Genomic DNA, 18,371 nt, shown 5'->3' with positions numbered 1-18,371 from the left:
GATTAAAAAGACCGAACACTACAGAAGTACACACAGTGAACGCTGTCACTGCCCTCCCCACTCCGTCTGCTCCTCCAGACGCTCCTGGGTTTGGTATCTGCCCGGCTACCAGGGCCGACACTGTTGAGAACGGGAAGCTGCCATGTACTGAGAGCTGACTGATGACATCAGGGATTAGTTTTCCATTTACCCACACACTATGCCAAAGCCTAATAATTCTAAAAGCCAACTATTATTTTCACTTTGTGGATGAGAGAACAATTAAGAAGCCAAGTCAGGAACTGTCATGATATTCCCATTCCTAAGCGCGTAGGAAGCGAAACGCCGTCCACCCTTACCTCCACCTGGAATCCATACTGCAGAACCACATTTTTTATATCTTCATAGCTCAATTCTATGGAAAGTTCATTTGCCAAATTTTCAAAGTGGTAAAGTAGGGGACCTATGGTTTAAAGATATTATGAATGAATTACTTAAATATAAACAGGCACTAGTTGCTGTGGTAGAATGCCAAAATGAATTATAAGATGGGCAGTAGGTGAAACGAACAAAAAGGAGAACAGAACCTTTACATCTGCCAAGGGCATGTGTCCAAACCCCTGAAACTTTGGCCCATTTGAGTGCTGGGCCCACACTAGTGAGGAGGGAGTCCCTGTGGCATACCAGGGCTGCACTGTGATTCTCCACATAGGAGCCTTACACCTGTAACTCCGAGGTCACTGAGGGAGCACCTGGATCAGAGTCCCTAAATTCCGAAAGTATACTGTAATTGTAATTCCTTAAGTAAATGCACAACTGCAGCTGCAGACTGCGTATCATGTGAAAACAGAAGGGTCCTCAAGCCAGCCTAGGTCTAAGAGAGTGCGTGCACGTGGTGGGAAGTTATAGGCAAGGTTTCCTGGAAGGAAGATGTGACACCAGATCTGGCTCTTTAAGTGCACGACTCACATCTCAGCTCTAACACTCACTGATCGTGGGCCTGTGGACCCGTCCCCAGCTCCGCAACACCCAGTACCCTTGGCACAGAGAAGGTGTTCGGTCAGTGACAGCAACCACAGCTTTTTAAAATGACATTCCCCCTTTACTATTTTCTCATTCCATGTATCCAAGAACTATGACCCGACTCCAACCAGAGTCTCCAGGCTTTCAATCTCTCACGTTCTGCCCAGTCCGTCGTCAGCCTCGTCCAGGCCACACTATCATTCAATAGTTACTTTAGGACTAACGTAAACAATCTTCTCTTTTCCTTTCATTGGCATAACTGTAAGTCCAGTGCCCATCTCAAGTCCCCTTCCCCTCATACAATGTGCTAATCACAGGATTTAAGAGTAACAACAGGACAGTTTCTCCTAAAAGGCTCATCACTCTGTGGAACATACTTACTAAGTGTTAAAACGTTTTTCTTCCTCTCCTCTTTTCTTACCCTACATAAACCACTAGGAAAAATGACTATGAATATATATGTTAGTACTCTTTTCAGAAGAAAACAATGGTTCACCATCAAACTATTCTGTCAAGCTTAACTTCCTGTTAGTTTTATTAGGACTAGCAAAAATGACAGCAGCTACCATTTACTGAGCACTGCTGTGTCCTAGACCATCCCGATGCCTTTGAAGCCCTCTTATAAACACGAAGAGCCTCAGAGCAGTCCGTCCGGCTCTAAAGTGTGTGATGTTCCTGCTCCATTATTTTAAGAGCCTCCAGCATTACTGTCCTCTTAGATCTAAACACCCCAGGGATTTTTTACATACTCAGGTCATATTGTACCTCTCTTCATGTTGTGTTCCACCTAGAGAGCTCCAACTCCCCAATGCAAGCTTTAGTCATGCTCCCAAACCTTGCTGAAAGCAAGTTTTAATATAATCCATCTAAGTTTCCAGCTCTACTGCTCACTCTCTTAATATAGCCTACTTTAAAATTCATGTAATGTAGTATGGCTTTGCTCACTGATTATTTTTCATGTAATCCACACTTTTTAACTAGATTACAAGTTACATGAGTAAAGGCACATGTCTTCAGTTTCTTGTGAGTCCACCACAATGCCCAGCAGAGTAGTGAATGTACAGTTACGCAGCTCTAATTTTACCACCCAAAGAGAACCATTATAGTTGACTATTTTTTACAGTCTATTACAGATGGTACTTGGACAAACATCTTTGTGCGTATTTCAGCCTTCTACAAGTACAATCAACCTAATGTTTCTACGTACTATTCTCTATTAAAAAGAACCAGGGATCCTTTGTAGGGGGATAGGGTGGCTACTCTCGGGGCCCGGAAGAGAGAATACAAGAAGAGCCTGGAACAGTGGTGATGTCAGAAAGGAGGCGATGTCAAATGGACACAGGGGAAGGGGGCCCTACATGCCAAATCTGGGACAAGTTAACTTAAACCATTTATATCCCTAAGGTTCTAAAAATTCCAGTTAAGAGACAGAGACTGTTAGATTGGATAACAAAATGTAACTATGCTGTTCCTAAGATACATCTAAAACAAAGAGAAAGGGTTTAAAACACAGAAAAATATACAGTACACATTCACTAGAAGAAAGCTTGTAATAGCTACCTTGAAATGCCTACTTAAAGAAATATGGCTTGCAATTGTTCAAAACAAAAGAGCGGGCACTCAAACCTCAGCAAAAAATTGTACAGGCTGGGCAAGGAGCTGTTGCGGGGGCAGGTCGGGGCGGGGGCAGGGGGAGGGTGGTTACTGCCTGCTCATTTCCCAAAGCTGACTTAACCAATATCCTTCTTTTATGTCCTACATCTCATCCTTACTCTCTACTAGGTCATGCCTTCATAAATTTTATTCTTTCCCATTCATTTTTTCCAGTGAATTAAACTTCTGGTCTTTGCCTCAGCATGGACTGGAACTTGGTTCCCTAGTGATAGCAGTCCACAGGCCCCCATACATAGATCTTCAACTTCTCTTTTTCCCCATAGAGTCACTCATATTCCAGGATTATTCCAGATTCTCCATATAGCCGGTCATTTTCCAGGCTTACTACAGGTCAACTGGTTCACATTCGGTGTTTTGCAAAACTTATCCAGCTACCCCACCTGAAAAAAGGTTACATCTTGTTGTCTCCTGATGACCTTCTTGCCATTCTCTGTCATTGTTTTAGACCCTTTTTCTATTTTTACAACCACTGCAACAAGGTCTCAGTGTGTAAAGGAGATAATGTGTCAGTTATCTACCTTTTACAGGAAACCTCTCATGTTTTAAAAAACATTCAGCTTTATGATGCTTTGGTACTTGCAAGATGATAGAAAATATACACACTGGTTTCTGGCAAAAAGCTCCCGAAACCCTTGTAATTTCCTAAGTGATAAGAACACTAGGAGCATCTTTTGTTCAAATATTGGGCCTGGAACTCTGGTCCCTGACACAGAGCTCCTGAAACTCATAATTCGTGGGTGACAGAAGCATCTTTGGTTCTAATGAGACAACTCTCAGTGAGGGCTGGTCACCCAAAACACCAACCCATGATTAAAAGGTTGGATTTTCAGCCCTGCCCCACTAATGACTTGAGAAGGGAAAAGGCCTTAAAAATGGAATGGCTGATCAAGCCTCCATTAAATCCCAAGAGCACAGAGTCCAGAGAGCTACTGGGAGGAACATTTGCAGGTGCTGGGAGAGTGGCAACCCCGGGACAGAGCATGGAAGCCCCACACCCCTTCCCAGATACTCTGCCCTACGCTCCTCTTCCATCTGGATGTTCCTCTGGATCCTTCACATCCTTTAATAAAATGGTCAACCTACATGTTTCGCTAAGTTCCGTGAGCCACTCTAGCAATCACACCTAAAGAGGGGCTCACTGGAACCTCCAATCTGCAGCCCATAGATCTACAGTTGGTCGGAAGCACAAGTGACAGTTTTGGACTAGGGGCTGAAGTTGTGGGAAATGGGGGAGAGGGTCCTGTGAGACTGACCCCTTCCCCTGTGGTATCTCACACTATCTCCAGGCAGACTGTATCAGGAGTTAAAGTGGGGGGCACCCAGCTGGTGTCACAGAGAACTCCTGTGGCGGGAAAACTTATATTTGGTAACCAGACATGTCAGAGTATGAGTGCTTTACTATATGAGGAATAAAGGAGACACCCGAGGAAGAAATACACAGTAGGGAAGAACTGGGTTTTTTCCCTTTCATAGGAAGGAAAAGACTACGAGTCTTTCTTTTTAGTACTTTAACCTGTTTATTCTTCCAGACGAAATTAGATTTCGTCTGCTAATTGCCTGCCCTCCCCTGCTGGGCTACAAATACACCAGCTCACACATATGCACTCCCACATGCAGTTTTCACCATAAATTACACATACGTCTTTAAGGATCACCATGAAAAGCTGAGGAACAGGATGCACAGGCACACTTCTACATTTTGCTAATAACAGACTTTCCCAAAGGACACATACAAACAGTTTCCTTAAAAAGCTCACTCTCACTAGCTATCCCTAACCTGAGGAATATTAGAGTACTTCAGATCCCCTTAAAGAGATTTAAAAAAAAAAGATTTATTTATTCATTTATTTGACAGACCAAGATCACAAGTAGGCAGAGAGGCAGGCAGAGAAGAGGAGGAAGCAGGCTCCCCGCTGAGCAGAGAGCCCGATGCAGGGCTCGATCCCAGGACCCTGGAATCAGAGTTGAAGGTAGAGACTTTAACCCACTGAGCCACCCAGGTGCCCCTTAAAGAAATTTTTAAAATTACCACTTGTGATTTCATAGAACATAGACAACATCTTCACTGCAATTTAACTTCCAGTGTAGCTTCTTAGTATTCCACTACGGCTGACAGGGGCCGTTCTCATTTTCTATGAATGCGTTGACGATCTGGTCTTACATCACCACAGTTAGGGTGAAACTGTCCCCAGGGGTTGATGCACTCTCAGCTTACAGATAAAATTATTTTTTCAGGCCCACAGGACTGACGCCCAAACCATGGGAATGTTATGAATTTACTGACAGAAATGCCACTCTGTCCTGTCTCCTGGCAGCCAGCCTTCTGTGGCATCTTCACACTACGTCTCCTCCGCTTTCCAGCTTTGAAACAAGACACTCACACACACACCAGTCACTGAGGAGCCGCCGGGTGTCGGGCTCTGCGGGAGGCAAAGAGCCAGCGCCAGCTTCCGGCCCTCACGGAGCTCACGACTAGCAGAGGAAACAAAACGAATCAGGGGCCACAGCGTGTTGTGTTAAATGCTCACGGACTGTGCGAGAACGGAAACGAGGAATACAACAAACGTGTCCTCCAGCGTGCAAGGATCAGCTCGGCTGAGTGTGAAAGCACCTAGGAAAGAGGCAACACGAGAGGAGAGGGAAGAGAGCGGCCTCTCCAGGGCAGGGGCGGCGTCTCTGCGCAGGGCCGGGGTGGGACGGAACAGAAATAACGAAGCTCAGACACGAGGACCACAAGGGCACTTGGCCCCATCCGGAAGAGTTCCGGGTATCTCGAAAGCTGGAACTGTATGTAGGGAGCGTGACAGGCCCAGATTCCCGTGTCGGGAGGATCCCCCTGGTGGCAGCATACGGAGGACTCAATGAGGCGCAGAAGACTGGAGACAACCTGAAGGCGGGGGTCCCCCACCGGAGCCGCTGCAGTCACCGGGCAAGCAGCGACGAGGGCCCGAACTAAGGAAGGAGCCGAGCTGGAACAGTAGTTCTCGGCTGGGCGGATTCTGCACTCCCGTCCTCACACCTGAGGAGGTCCTGCTGCAGTGGAACCAGCAGGAGCCAGGGATGCCGCTCACCACCGCCCTGGCTGCAGGCAACCCTCCCTCTCCACAGCCTCCACACGAAGAACCATCCAGCCCCGAATGCCAATAGTGCCAGGGCTGAGGAACCCTGGCACAGAAGATTCAAGACCTACAGAGAAGTTTCAGGAGACGTGCCTCGTGCAGTGACCGCGTGCAGACGGCGAGGAAGAGGAGGGGTACAGGAGCGCGCACAGGCTTCTGCCTGGGGGCGTCGGCATCCACGATGGATCCGAAAAGACAAGCGGTTTTCCCGGATGTCGCAGTACCGCAGTTGGCACACAGTGGCTTGGACCAGAGATGCAGACTGGGAAATGAAAGAGCAGGAGGAGCTCCGCTGGGAGTCACGTGTCGTAAAGGACGAGGACGCGGCATGCAGAGTGAGAACGCTTTTCCCGACAGATGCCCACAGCACACCAGGAGTGAGGAAAAATCCACTCTGAGATAATCATCATTTTGTAACCTCAGCTTACACATGTGAAGAATTGGACTTGGAAAGTACTGACCTCCCGAATAACTAGTTTTTTTTTTTTTCCGAATAACTACTTTTAAGGTCTATGCGTCTCCATTATTCCAATGCTCCGAATTGTTTCGGAACTCTGTGGTATGAAGAGTAGAAGCTCTCCGAACTGACCACCCCCCCCCCCCCGACCCAAGTGCCCTATTACCTCTGAAGCCTGAGACAGATCACAGTGCGGCCCAGCATGTCTGCTCTTATCAGTGTGCTTATGAGGAGCCAATTTTATTTGTTCGGAGCAGTTATAATTCCTATTATATAACTTAATAAAATATTAATAAACCAATTAAGATAAAAGCTCAAAGAGAAAAGTTTCTATGAAAGTTAATACTTTGGAAATATACAAAACCTTCCCCTACCTCAGTAACCAGAGTCAGAAACATTAATCACATAATTAACAAGAACTGTTAGACCCAGGATATGCCTGCAGAACTAGCTGGTTAGGCATTCAAGCGGTTGGTTCTGGGCTGTGAGGCTGTCTCTGCCTTACATGTAAGCTCCGGGACCCCACTGCAAGTTACTTACAGCAAGATCAGACTCTCCAACTACGAAACAGTAGAAATACCATTTCAACCTAGGGTTGTTCTGTGATTCAGTAAGGTGTCTGCTCACCCGCAGTGGTAATGCAGTTGACCTTGAACATCACAGGTTCAAACTACACAGGTCCACTTCTACATGTTTTGTTTTGTTGATAAACACAGCTTACTACTGTCAATGTATTTTCTCCTTCTTATGATTTTCTTAATAACATTCTTTTCTCTAGCTTACTTTAAGAATACACTATACAATATACACAGTATATAGATATGCACACAGTATAGACAGTATATACTGTATATGAAAATATACAGTAGACTGTCTACCGTATATATATATATACCATATATATATATATATATATATATATAGTATATACTGTATGTGAAAATATACTGTAGACAGTCTACCGTAGTAGACAAAATACACGCTAATTGTTTATGTTATCAGTAGGCTTCTGGTCAACAGCAGGCTATCTGGCTATCTGTAGTTAAGTTTTTGGGGAGTCAAAAGTTATACACATATTTCTGATTGTGCAAGGGGTCAGCATCCCTAAGGCCCACGCTGTTCCAGGGTTGTTTCAATCATTCCCTGGGAAATTTTTAGAGAAATTTAAATAAGTGACTCCTTCAAAAGAGGACCTAAGGTTTGGGCTAACTTTCATATTACAGTTGCATTTTATAGCCACTCTCATTTGTCCCATGACATTCTAAACAGAAGTTTGAAAAGACCTACTTCTATCTTTGGTCTTAGTCCTAATGGCAAAATCTGTGGTGAAACCCAGCCATTAAAAATAGAGCACATGACAGAACCCAACAACAAGACTAGACCCATTCTGAAGGCCACGGACTCAAACCTGTTTGTTATCTCTTAGGGCTTGCACTGCTTTCAGAGGACTCCACACTAACTGGGATACAGTCTAAGGGAAATTATACAACATAACTATAACCTTTATGAATATTTGGTACCGTAAAGTTACCAAACCGATAACAGAGTATAAGTACTCAGGTTCACATATAAGATTCTAATAAGCACTGAGGAACTTACCTAGATTTATCCAAATTCCTCCTGGCTTGAGTATTTTCCATATTGTGTCAATATAATCAATGACATTGTGAGCTGTGTCTATGAAGAAACAGGTAGCAATGCAGTCCCAGGTATCTATTCGAGGAAAACCACATTACTACATTCATTACGTTAGGTTGCCTTTTCTTTTAATTACTTCTACAAATGTTACCTCTTACGGATTATGAATATTTCACTTAACCAGAAGAATACAGAAGCTAAACTCGTCCAGTCAACACTGAAGTTAGGGTAACCCAACAATCATTTATGAGCTGCTTTGCAGTTCATGAAAGTTTTTACTAATAATTTGATAATCAACTTGGAAACCATTTTGATAATCTATATAACTAGGTATCTTTACGAAATGTACCTGTACGAGTTTTGTTTGTAAATCTACTCAATGTCTAGCCTTCGTTTCAAATGGGTTAAGATGAAATAATTGTCATTTCAGTTTTAAACTGATTTAAGCCACTGTTAACCACCAATTCTGGCAAGTTTCAGAAAGGCCATATGCCCTTGTTGCCAAGTGAGAAACAAACGGCATAAATATACTTAAACTACTCACCAGTACTTCCGATAATCACCAGTGGAACAGGGGAACGAGGCTGTCAGTGCCCCGTGGAGGCCGTGACTGGGCACAGGGAACAGAGGTTGGATTCTACAAATCTCAGTGCCGTGAAGGCACTGATCCCACCGAGGATGACCTTCATCAACTGCTCCCCCAAGCCCTGCTGCAGAACAAGGTCACTTGTACTCGCCTAAGTGATGTCTTTCATTATGTCACCCCTCTCTTGAGAACTCGCTCTCTGGCCTATCCCCAGGACCTAACATTTTCCATCTCTCTCTTTCTACCTTTGGAATACGGGTTTTCAATGTCAGAGTTCAGGGAAAAATAAATAAAAGCTTGACTATCTCATTACTCCCCTGCTCAAGTCCCTCCAGTGGCTTCCCACTTCTCTGAGTACAATCAAAGTCAGCCTCACCAAATCCTCCCCGATCTGATCTCCCACTGCGCCACTGCTCATTTCACCCCAGCCAAAGTGGCCTCTTGCTTTTCCTTCAGCAGAACAAGCATGCTCCCCCGCCTAAATTCACCTGCCCTTGCCACTGCTTCTGTCTGCAACATCTCCCCCCAAATAGCTAATGGTTTGCCTCTTCACTTTGAGGTACTCTGCTCAACATTTTTTTTTTTTTTGAAAGTCTGCTTAGGGAGCCTTCCCTGGTAACTCTATAAACAGCAGCCTCTCCCCAGTCACTCTGTACCCCGTTACCCTGCCTCAGTACTCCTCCTTACATTACTAAATTTGTCACTGCCCCGTCTCCCTATTGGAACAGATTCTCCGTGACCAGGGGCTTTGCGTTGTTCACTGCTCTCTTTCCCATGCCTAGAACATACCTGGGACTTAGGTGCTCCAATAATTATTTGTTGAATGAATGATCTTGCTGACCTCTAAGGATACTATTTTTCTTCTTCCTTTTACTGCCAATCCACTCCCCAACCACCCCTCTCTCCATTACCATCTCCCTTTCTCTAATGCTAGCTAAAACTTCAAGTTTTTCAAGGTGAAGTCCCAACTTGATAGCCTGATTGTAAAGGTCTTCCACAGTCTAGAACCACTCTACCTTTTCTAGCCATATCACCCATTAAACTAGCAAACCAACCTCTCTTTCCCTCCCAGTCAGGCTGTCCCACCATCCCTGATTACCTGATTACCTTATTCATTTATATCTTCCTACCTCTGCCTTCCCTTTTTTTTTTTTTTTTTTTTTTACGTTTTTATTTATTTGACAGAGAGAAGAAAGTGAGTGTGCACAAGCAAGGGAAACAGCAGAGGGAGAGGGAGAAGCAGGCTCTCAGCTGAACAGGGCCCAATGCGGGACTTGATCCCAGGATCATGGAAGAGTGACCCGAGTCAAAGGCAGACACTTAACCGACTGAGCCCCCCAGGCACTCCTGCCTCCCTATTCTTGAAGTCACCGCCTTCTCTCTACAAAAGTCTCCTTTCCCACTAATCCTTTACCTTTACTGTATTCATTATTCATGAACGTTTTTCACATGTTGTCTTATATTAATTGACCCAGCAGAGTCTATATTTCTTAATGGTGGGATCTTGTACTTTTTATTTCCCATCATTTCCTTATACAGGACTTTGAAAATATCCTAACTTGTCAATGAATGACCAATACTTTGACTTAGTATAAAATCAGCTCATTAAATTTAGACTAAAGAACAAAAACTTTTAAATGCTTGTTTTGGACTTACTGCATTCTGAGTAGATCTCCTGAAAATCTCCTGCTGTCATAGAAAAATTAGAACCAGGAGGAAGACTGTGGGGATCAACATCAGGGAAAAAGATGGGTCGAATCTGATCAGCTGACCTCCGGTTATTGCTAAACTGATGGATCCAGGGATAAAGCTTATACTTATTAACTTCGGAACATCTGCAAAATATGAGCACAAAATTCAGTGTTAACTAAATATTTTACCAAGAAAGTCTACTTTAAATACTAAAATATAACCTGATTGAAGATTTACTTATGTAATTCATTTATACTTAAGGTGTTACCACTATACCCCAACCAATTATCTGAAAATGCACATACAGATGTAGATGAGTAACCAATAGTGAATTAAAAGACAGGAAAAAAAATTAAAGTAAATTCAGAAATATAAATGTGTTGCTCATTCACGTTTTAAAAAATGTATTTCCAAACCTCAAACTCAAGTAAAAAACAGGCCAAACTTTTCTCAAACAAGTGGTATGGGTTTTGTTTGCTACCCAACTATTCTAATTCTCTCCATTTTTAACTTCTCACCATTCCCTAACCCATACTGGACAACATATTATTTAAACAAGGCAGCTAGTTATTTTTTCCAAAGCCCCTCTTCTGGCTTTAAAAATAACAACTCTTTTCCACTGTCTTCTAAAAGAGGCCACAGAAATTCTAAGAGATGTTTCCAACTCAGTCATATGAGCATACATGGCCGTCCTATCAGAATTTGATTACGGGAAAAAGTTATGATCGCTACACTGAACTTACTCCACTAAAGAAACAAAGGGGTGAAGAAGTTTAAGGAACAATGAGAAAATACTCCAAAGTCTTGAAATTCTGCACAGGGAGCATTTCAGTTTTGTGGGATGTCCCATGATTTTCTAAAAAAGTCACTTACCCATCCCATTTCAATATTCTGTTAACTAAGAACTAATTAAAGAGTGGTAATTTGTATAAGCAACTTGATTTTAATTTAAGAAACACTTATGATACATATCATAATTAAACACTATGTATTTATCTTCAAATTCAGAATTGTTCAAAAATAGGTAAGTCAATCTGATTCTGAGAAATTACTATTTCCAGCAAAAAGTAAATTAAATACCTGTTGAGTACAAAGTTGGAAGAAAAGAGCATAAAAAAACTCCATTCATTTCCTTGACAAGCATAACCTAGCATAGCTACTTCCCAGGCCAGTCTTCCTAGTCCAGCACCAGGTACCAGAATATTTACTTTAGAAGGATCCCTGAAATGAAATAAGGCAATTATGTCCAACCCCTCAAAGGAAAAAAAAAAAGAAAAAAAGGCAAAATCCACATTAACAACTAGAAACTTAGATATTCAGTAAGAATAAGCTCACTCAAAATTGACTTTTTAAAACTAAGAAATACTTCTAAATATAAATGAAAAATAAGGGTAGGAGGAATTATCATATGTTTAAATATCTGATGAGGGTTTTATGCCCTAATACTTTTTGGGGAAAAAAAGGAGTCGCCTTATATCTAAAGACTTATGAAGACACTCATACTCCTAGCATAGCTGTCACTTGAAAAACTATCCCAAGAAGACAAATTATCCCAAAGGGAACCCAATACACACAAAGATTGAACAAAATTATTTTATCATAAGACAGTGAAACAAAACGTTATTTCTAAACTCTATAACTAATACAGTAGTTTGTGTGATTAAATAGATGAAATATACGTAGATTTTTATGGGTTCGTTATAGCTTTAAGATCCTGTATATTTTAGCTGGCAAAAGAATTTGGAAAGAAGGTATTCTCAAGAACAAAATGAGGAATTGCCTTCTAACCGAGCATAAATAATGGCAAGTACATCACACCAAACCACAGACTCACAACCCAACTGCTCTCACTTAGTAGTATCATACTACAGAAACAAATTCTCTTCACTGTAAGATCCACCATCCATTTTCAAATTGCTAAAAAGTCTTAGCAAAGCAAGGGACTTTCTCAGAAATTCCAGCCAATCAATATAATCCTAAGGAAACCAAAATGGAATTCTTATAGAAACCAAAGGCAAATGTATATAATCATCATGTCAATTAAAAAAAAAAAAAACTTCACTATTATCTGTATTCTCCAAATTTAATTCATAAATCATAAACAATTTCCAAACCTTCCCATGTATAATTCTCTTTTTAATCTTTATACTATATGGCCTTTAAATTTGGTGTGTTCCAAACAGCAACAGGGCTTTTTACTAGTGGCCCATACAGAAAACCTCTGCCATTTCCCACTCTGAAATGAAGCACCAAACAGAACTAAGGGGCTTTTGAAAACCGAGTCTATAAATACAGTAACATGGGAATTTGTCCCAGGTCATCCATCTGAACTACGTGTTACTTGAATAAAAACCTTCACAAATTCTATTTAATTTTATTGTTGAATTTTATATATACAGTAAGACATAACCCAAAATTTGTTAAAAGGGACTCCTGACCAATAGGCTCATTATGATTAGGAGACATTCTTTAACACTTGACATGAGGAAACTGATGCCAACCGGCCATATAAAATGCTTTCTTCTCATTTCAGATTACAATGTTTGTGTGTGAATACTTTAATTTTTAATGGACTTACTTGATTAAATTTCTCATGAAGAGAATGGGTAACATCCTCCCATGTGGTTTAGACCTACCTGTATCATCTATCTAACAAGTATATAAAGCATATATAGAATTTTAGTATTCAAATTGCAAAAGCTACTGGCCACGCTCTATGCCACCCTTTGTAGGACAGACCTGCCACTGTGGCACCCCGCCGGGGCCTCTCTCTCCTCTTCTACTCCCTATCAGAGTACATAGGGAGTATCTTCTCCCTAGCGAGTATCTTCTCCCTAGCTACTCTCTCTCTCTACTACTCTCCCTACCTACTTCTCCCTTCTACTCCCACCAAAACCCATACTCTCCCAGAAGTACCTCTTTTCTTTTCTCAGTTCCCATTTGCCCAATCAAAACATGCATTTTTCGCCTTAATCTAAGGCTGTGCTCCCCTTAGATTAAAAAAAGGGGGGGCAAAGTAATGTAACAAGAGTAAATATATTTAGAAGTAAACTCGTAGAGTACTTAAATCGTTATAAAATATAATCACTAACAATGTTTGGATGGCTGATGAGCTGAGTAGAACAAGAATTTTGAAATCATGCTAACCCTAAGGCAAAGCTGTGTTAATATTGGTACTGACAAATTTTTTTTGGTCAACTTATGGAAAGTTAACTTGATGACTACCACTATCAAATTCTCCGTACCCAAACAGGCCCAGAGAACTCTCTACCCCCACCTTGTGGAGGAGAGCGCTGTATACAACTGCTATTAAAACGCTGTCATCAAGCTGAAGAAGGCAGACCGCAAGCCCTTGATTAGTAAAAGTTAACAAAGATTATGATCTATCACCTACATTATGACAAAAGGATTTCTGTGGACATACAAAAGGAGACACATTAAAACAAAAGCCACAGAATTGAAAAAAAAAAAAAAAAAGAAAAACTCAAGTAATGAATGAGCAAGATGGAGAGAATTTTTCCCTATGTTTTTGTTCTTGGACTTTTTTCATGGTCATTTTTGAGGGACAGTAACAGCATAATGGAAAATCCCTCTAATTATAGTGTGTATAAAACTAAAGCATTTAAATAGGCAGTTTCTTCTATGACTGCATGTTAACTCTAGGGCATTTCTATGAAGGTATTTCTGGTGGAAAATAAGGGAAATAAAGTCTACAGATAGACCTGTAGTGTGATGGACTGTACATGTGGCTAAACCTTAGAAAACCAGGAATGGAGGCATATAATATGGGGCTCAATGCTGCCACTAGAGATTCTTAGCAAAAATAAGTAAGCAAAAAGTTTACCTAGTTATTAAGGTCCAAATATGGAGAAGCAGTGTATCTACTACAAATGTGACATCCCTGATAACAGCAGGAACAATTTCGACAGTTTACTGCAGACAAGCAAGAAGGAAGAGAGTACACCTATACAGACAAAATGTGGAGCTCCTGTGTATCTAGAGAATGTGGGACAGGCTGGTATCGCCGTTCTGTGCTCCAAAGATTACCAGCAGGAAATGTTCCTGAGAGAGGCTTCTTTTATTAGACATGGAATGGTTTTTGCACTGCAGATGGAGATTAGCAAGTTCCAACACACAAAATACTCTCTCTTGAGTCCACATGTTGACGCTTAGCTGACCCCGGGCAGTTCGGCGTGTGCACACTTTCAAGCCCTCCCAGTGTTCAGTTCTATCCAAATCCCAGCAGTTCTCTGTTCAACAACAGGAAAAGCCACTCACCACTTATGGCCACTGAACACGTAAAATGTGACTAGTCTAATGTGATATGAGGGCAAAACAGATGACAGATTTCAGTATAAAAAGGGAATGTAAAATACCTTCTTAATAATGTCACATACTGATTTTATACTGAAATAGTATTTCAAATACACTGAGTTATTAAAGTATATTATTAATTTCACCTGTGACTGAGCAAATTTAAAATAACATATATGGCTTGCATTATATTTCTGTCGACCAGCACTGATCCACACAGGGAAACAGTAAAAACACAATTCTGAGCAAAAGTCAATTGTGAAATGACACCACAACCATTCTATTAATCTTTACACTATAAAAAACAATAAAATGTTTTGTTTAAAGGTATATAAACATGTAGTTATTATAGGAAGGTAAAGTTAGAGAAACAACTTCGTATTAGTTGTTATCTCTGGAAAAAGAGAATATACTCAGCGTGTTTTACAGGGCACGGTTTAAACTGTATCTGTAATTTTTCTTTTAAAAAATTTATCAAAAACAACCTCACACAAACAAAACCAAACACTGAATGAAGTAAGTATGGCAAAATTTCAAGGATTAACAGAGCTAGGTATTGAAACATTTTTTATTCAAAGTAGTGAATGGAGGGGGTTGCCTGGGTAGCTCAGTCTGTTAAGTGTCTGCCTTTGGCTCAGATTTTGATCCCCCAGGATGGAGCCTGGGATGGAGCCCTACATCGGGCTTCCTGCTCAAACAGGAGCCAGCTTCTCCCTCTCCCTCTGCCTCTCCATCCTGCTCATGCTCTCTTTCAAATAAATAAATAAAAATTCTCCTTAAAAAGGTAGAAAATGGGTTAGAAATACCATTAGTGCCTAGTCCCTTCAAAAATATCCCAGTTTACCTCTTAATTAACTCTCAACAAAGCACCCCCATTATCAAACAACTTCTCACCAATTCCTTAATCTTTAGACTCCTATACACCCACAGAAACTCAGTTTAAATTACCACCTTATCTATGATGTTTCCCCAAATATCCCAGGCAAAGCTTGGACTCACTTCTCAATAATTTCAGCACGTCATACCTCTGCTATAGTTTACATACCAAGTTTTTCTATGACTCACAGGCTAGAGACCTATTTTTGTAAATAAGGCTTTACTAGAATATATTCATGCACATACACAAATTGTCTATGGCTGTGTCCCACAACAACAGAGGTTGTACCCAGAGACTACTCTGCCTGAACAGCCAAAATATTTGCTGGCTGGCCCTTTAAGAAAAAGTTGGCTATCCCTGATTTAATGCATCTTGAACATCTTTCCTATTTGTACACAGAGCTTCCTTACCTGTTTTATAACTGAATCAATAATCCACTACATGACTATACCATATAGTCTCCAAATCCTCTAATTAAGGACATTTAGATTTTTTCCCAATCTTTTATTATAATGTTAAAATCTTTGGCATATATGATCTTCCAAATGCAGGAATGATAGAAAGCTTCTGCAAAATGAATTCCAAGAGTCAAAAGATATGCATTTAAATTTTGTCAGCTATTACCAAGTTGCCTTCTAAAAATTTTACTGATTTATTTTTCCTTCAGCAAGCTATGTTTCCTCATACCTTTAGTTAAGTTATATAACTTTTAAACTTTGCAATGTAAGAGGTGAAAAATGGCATCTTAGTGTGGTTTTCACATTTACATATTCTTATGAGATTGAGGATCTGGTATTTCTTTTTCTGTGAACTGTCTAGTTACACTATTTTTCCACTGAGTTATTACTCTAGATTTATAAGCACTTGAAATCCTGAACTTTAAGAGCTTAAGACTTTGTTTGAAAGATCTGAAATAAATATTTGTTTTGGGCTAAGAGGGCTTTCAGGAGAAGAGATAAATCTAAATTTTCAGTCTCTATTCCTGCATTACTTTAGTCTACATTTCCTCCATTTTCTCTTTTTAAATGGTCTCTTTTAGCTAAGAGAATCCTTTCATAAATTACAATTTATATTCTTTAATGTAGGTAGACAAAAAAATGCTTCTTTAAAGCTTACCATATAGTTTCCTAATGTCCAACTATATGAAAGAACTATATTCAACTGGCCAACCATATATCTGTTTCATTTTGGAGTGAAATGCAAAGACACAATCGATTTTTCTCCTACACACAAAGTATCACTTCATTTTCTTCTGAAGTGGGGTGGGTTAATGAAATTACCATATAAAAATATAGTCCCAACAGTTTTCAGGATTCACAAGAGAATATGGTTCTACACGGCTGTGATTTCATTTCGGGTGGGACTCAAGCTTAAGAATCTCCTTCCTTAGCAAACTATAAACTTTATAGCACAAAATTTTAAAATTCAAATGATAACATGATTAGTCACCTGAAAAAGTGAAACTCTCAATGCATACTGTTCAGGCCATCAAATGAAAAGCTAGTGTGCGTATGTTCATATTTGAGAAAAAGGTTTAAACTTTGAGCTCATACTTCAAGAAAAATTATACTGCTAATTTCAATGAACTGCTCACTAAAGTATAGTACTAATCTATTTAAAACCAAAACAGACCAGAGGCTAATAACTAGCCTGGTAGTAACTACCAAAATGGTTGTCATTCAGCACAATTAAAATAGCATTTCCTTAATTAGCCAGTAGACTGCAATGCAGATGTCAATCTGTGGCTTCAAAGCCATTTGTGCTTGCAAACTCAGGCACTTAAAACTCTAAGTAGGGGCGCATGGGTGTGGGTGGCCCAGTCAGTAGATCTTCCAATTCTCTATCTCCGTGTCATGAGTTCAAGCCCCACACTGGGCGTGGAGCCTATTTAAGAAAACTAAAAAGCAGAATAAAGTAAAACTCTAAAAAGAGACAAATTGGACCAACTAATAAGACAAGTGTGTTTTCACAGGAAAAAATACTTTAATGCTCAACAGGTATAGCTACTTCTACACATATTTAAGGATTCTTTCTTTTATAGACAGCTCAGTTAGAAAAGGCGTCACTGAAATTTCAAAATGAAAAAAACAAAAAACAAAAAACATACAAGCTGACATAAATGTGGATCAAAACCAGCCAAGTGTAAAGACATCAAATTCCCATATGCTTTACTGTGGCATAAACAGGATCCTGGAAACTTAACTAAGACTCAAAGTTGACCAGGATTTTCCTAAAAATCAATTTGGATGCTGAAGGGCTATTAATTAATGTCCCTTTTTCAGGACAAGAGGTTTACTTCTTTATGGCAAAATTATTTAACACGGACACGAACTTTACTGTTTCATTAGTTTTATTTTTTTTTTAAGTTTTTTGATAGCTCATCCTATCAACTATAAGGAAACCAGTATAAACTTAAAAAGCAAAACAAATGACATAGGAAGAGATAATGAAATTTTTCCATTGTGTCCAAGAATAGCACACACAAAAAACAGTTTGACAGATATCTTGGCACGCTTCATTTAAAGTTTATCTGCCTGTCTACCCTTATAATATGGATTATTTTCATGGAAGGGAAATGGGTAACCGAGTAACAGTTTTAGGAAAGCAACTTTAAATCTTGTGAAGTTTTAAAAATTTGCAACACTGTGGGGGTACCTGGGTGGCTCAGTGGGTTAAGCCTCTGCCTTTGGCTCAGGTCATGATCTCAGGGTCCTGGGATCGAGCCCCACATCGGGCTCTCTACTCTGCAGGGAGCCTGCTTCCTCCTCTCTCTCCACCTGCCTCTCTGCCTACTTGTGATCTCTCTCTCTCTCTCTGTGTCAAATAAATAAATAAAATCTTAAAAAAAATATTTAAAATTTTCAACACTGTGATGTGCTTTACCTAATCAAAAAAATTAATTTTGTTTTAATTTTAAAATAACCTAGGGGCACCTAGGTGGCTCAGTCGATTAACATCTGCCTTCAGCTCAGGTCATGATCCCAAGGTCTTGGGATTAACTCCCACATGGCA

At 40.4% G+C, this 18,371-nt stretch overlaps 1 protein-coding gene across 5 annotated transcripts in view; it reads right to left on the bottom strand.

The window, feature by feature from the left end:
• The window catches only part of CARNMT1 (carnosine N-methyltransferase 1), a 50,557-nt gene that overhangs the window by 13,186 nt on the left and 19,000 nt on the right, over positions 1-18,371 (bottom strand). For 4 of the 5 annotated variants that reach the window (XM_004772112.3, XM_013045679.2, XM_045085379.1 and 1 more), the window contains exons 4-6: positions 11,249-11,389; positions 10,133-10,311; positions 7,852-7,965 (exon numbers count right to left, since the gene is read on the bottom strand). In XM_004772112.3, the coding sequence (XP_004772169.2) occupies positions 7,852-7,965; positions 10,133-10,311; positions 11,249-11,389 (434 nt within the window). Of the gene's footprint in view, positions 1-338; positions 443-7,851; positions 7,966-10,132; positions 10,312-11,248; positions 11,390-18,371 lie in introns of all 5 variants that reach the window. The other variant, XM_004772111.3, reaches the window with a different exon arrangement.

This window comes from Mustela putorius, unplaced genomic scaffold (genome assembly GCF_011764305.1).
Source record: "Mustela putorius furo isolate JIRA1106 unplaced genomic scaffold, ASM1176430v1.1 tig00000854_pilon_pilon_pilon, whole genome shotgun sequence".
NCBI classification, from domain to species: domain Eukaryota; kingdom Metazoa; phylum Chordata; class Mammalia; order Carnivora; family Mustelidae; genus Mustela; species Mustela putorius.
Note: the sequence above shows the minus strand (reverse complement) of the source record. Positions and strands in the feature narration are given on the sequence as shown.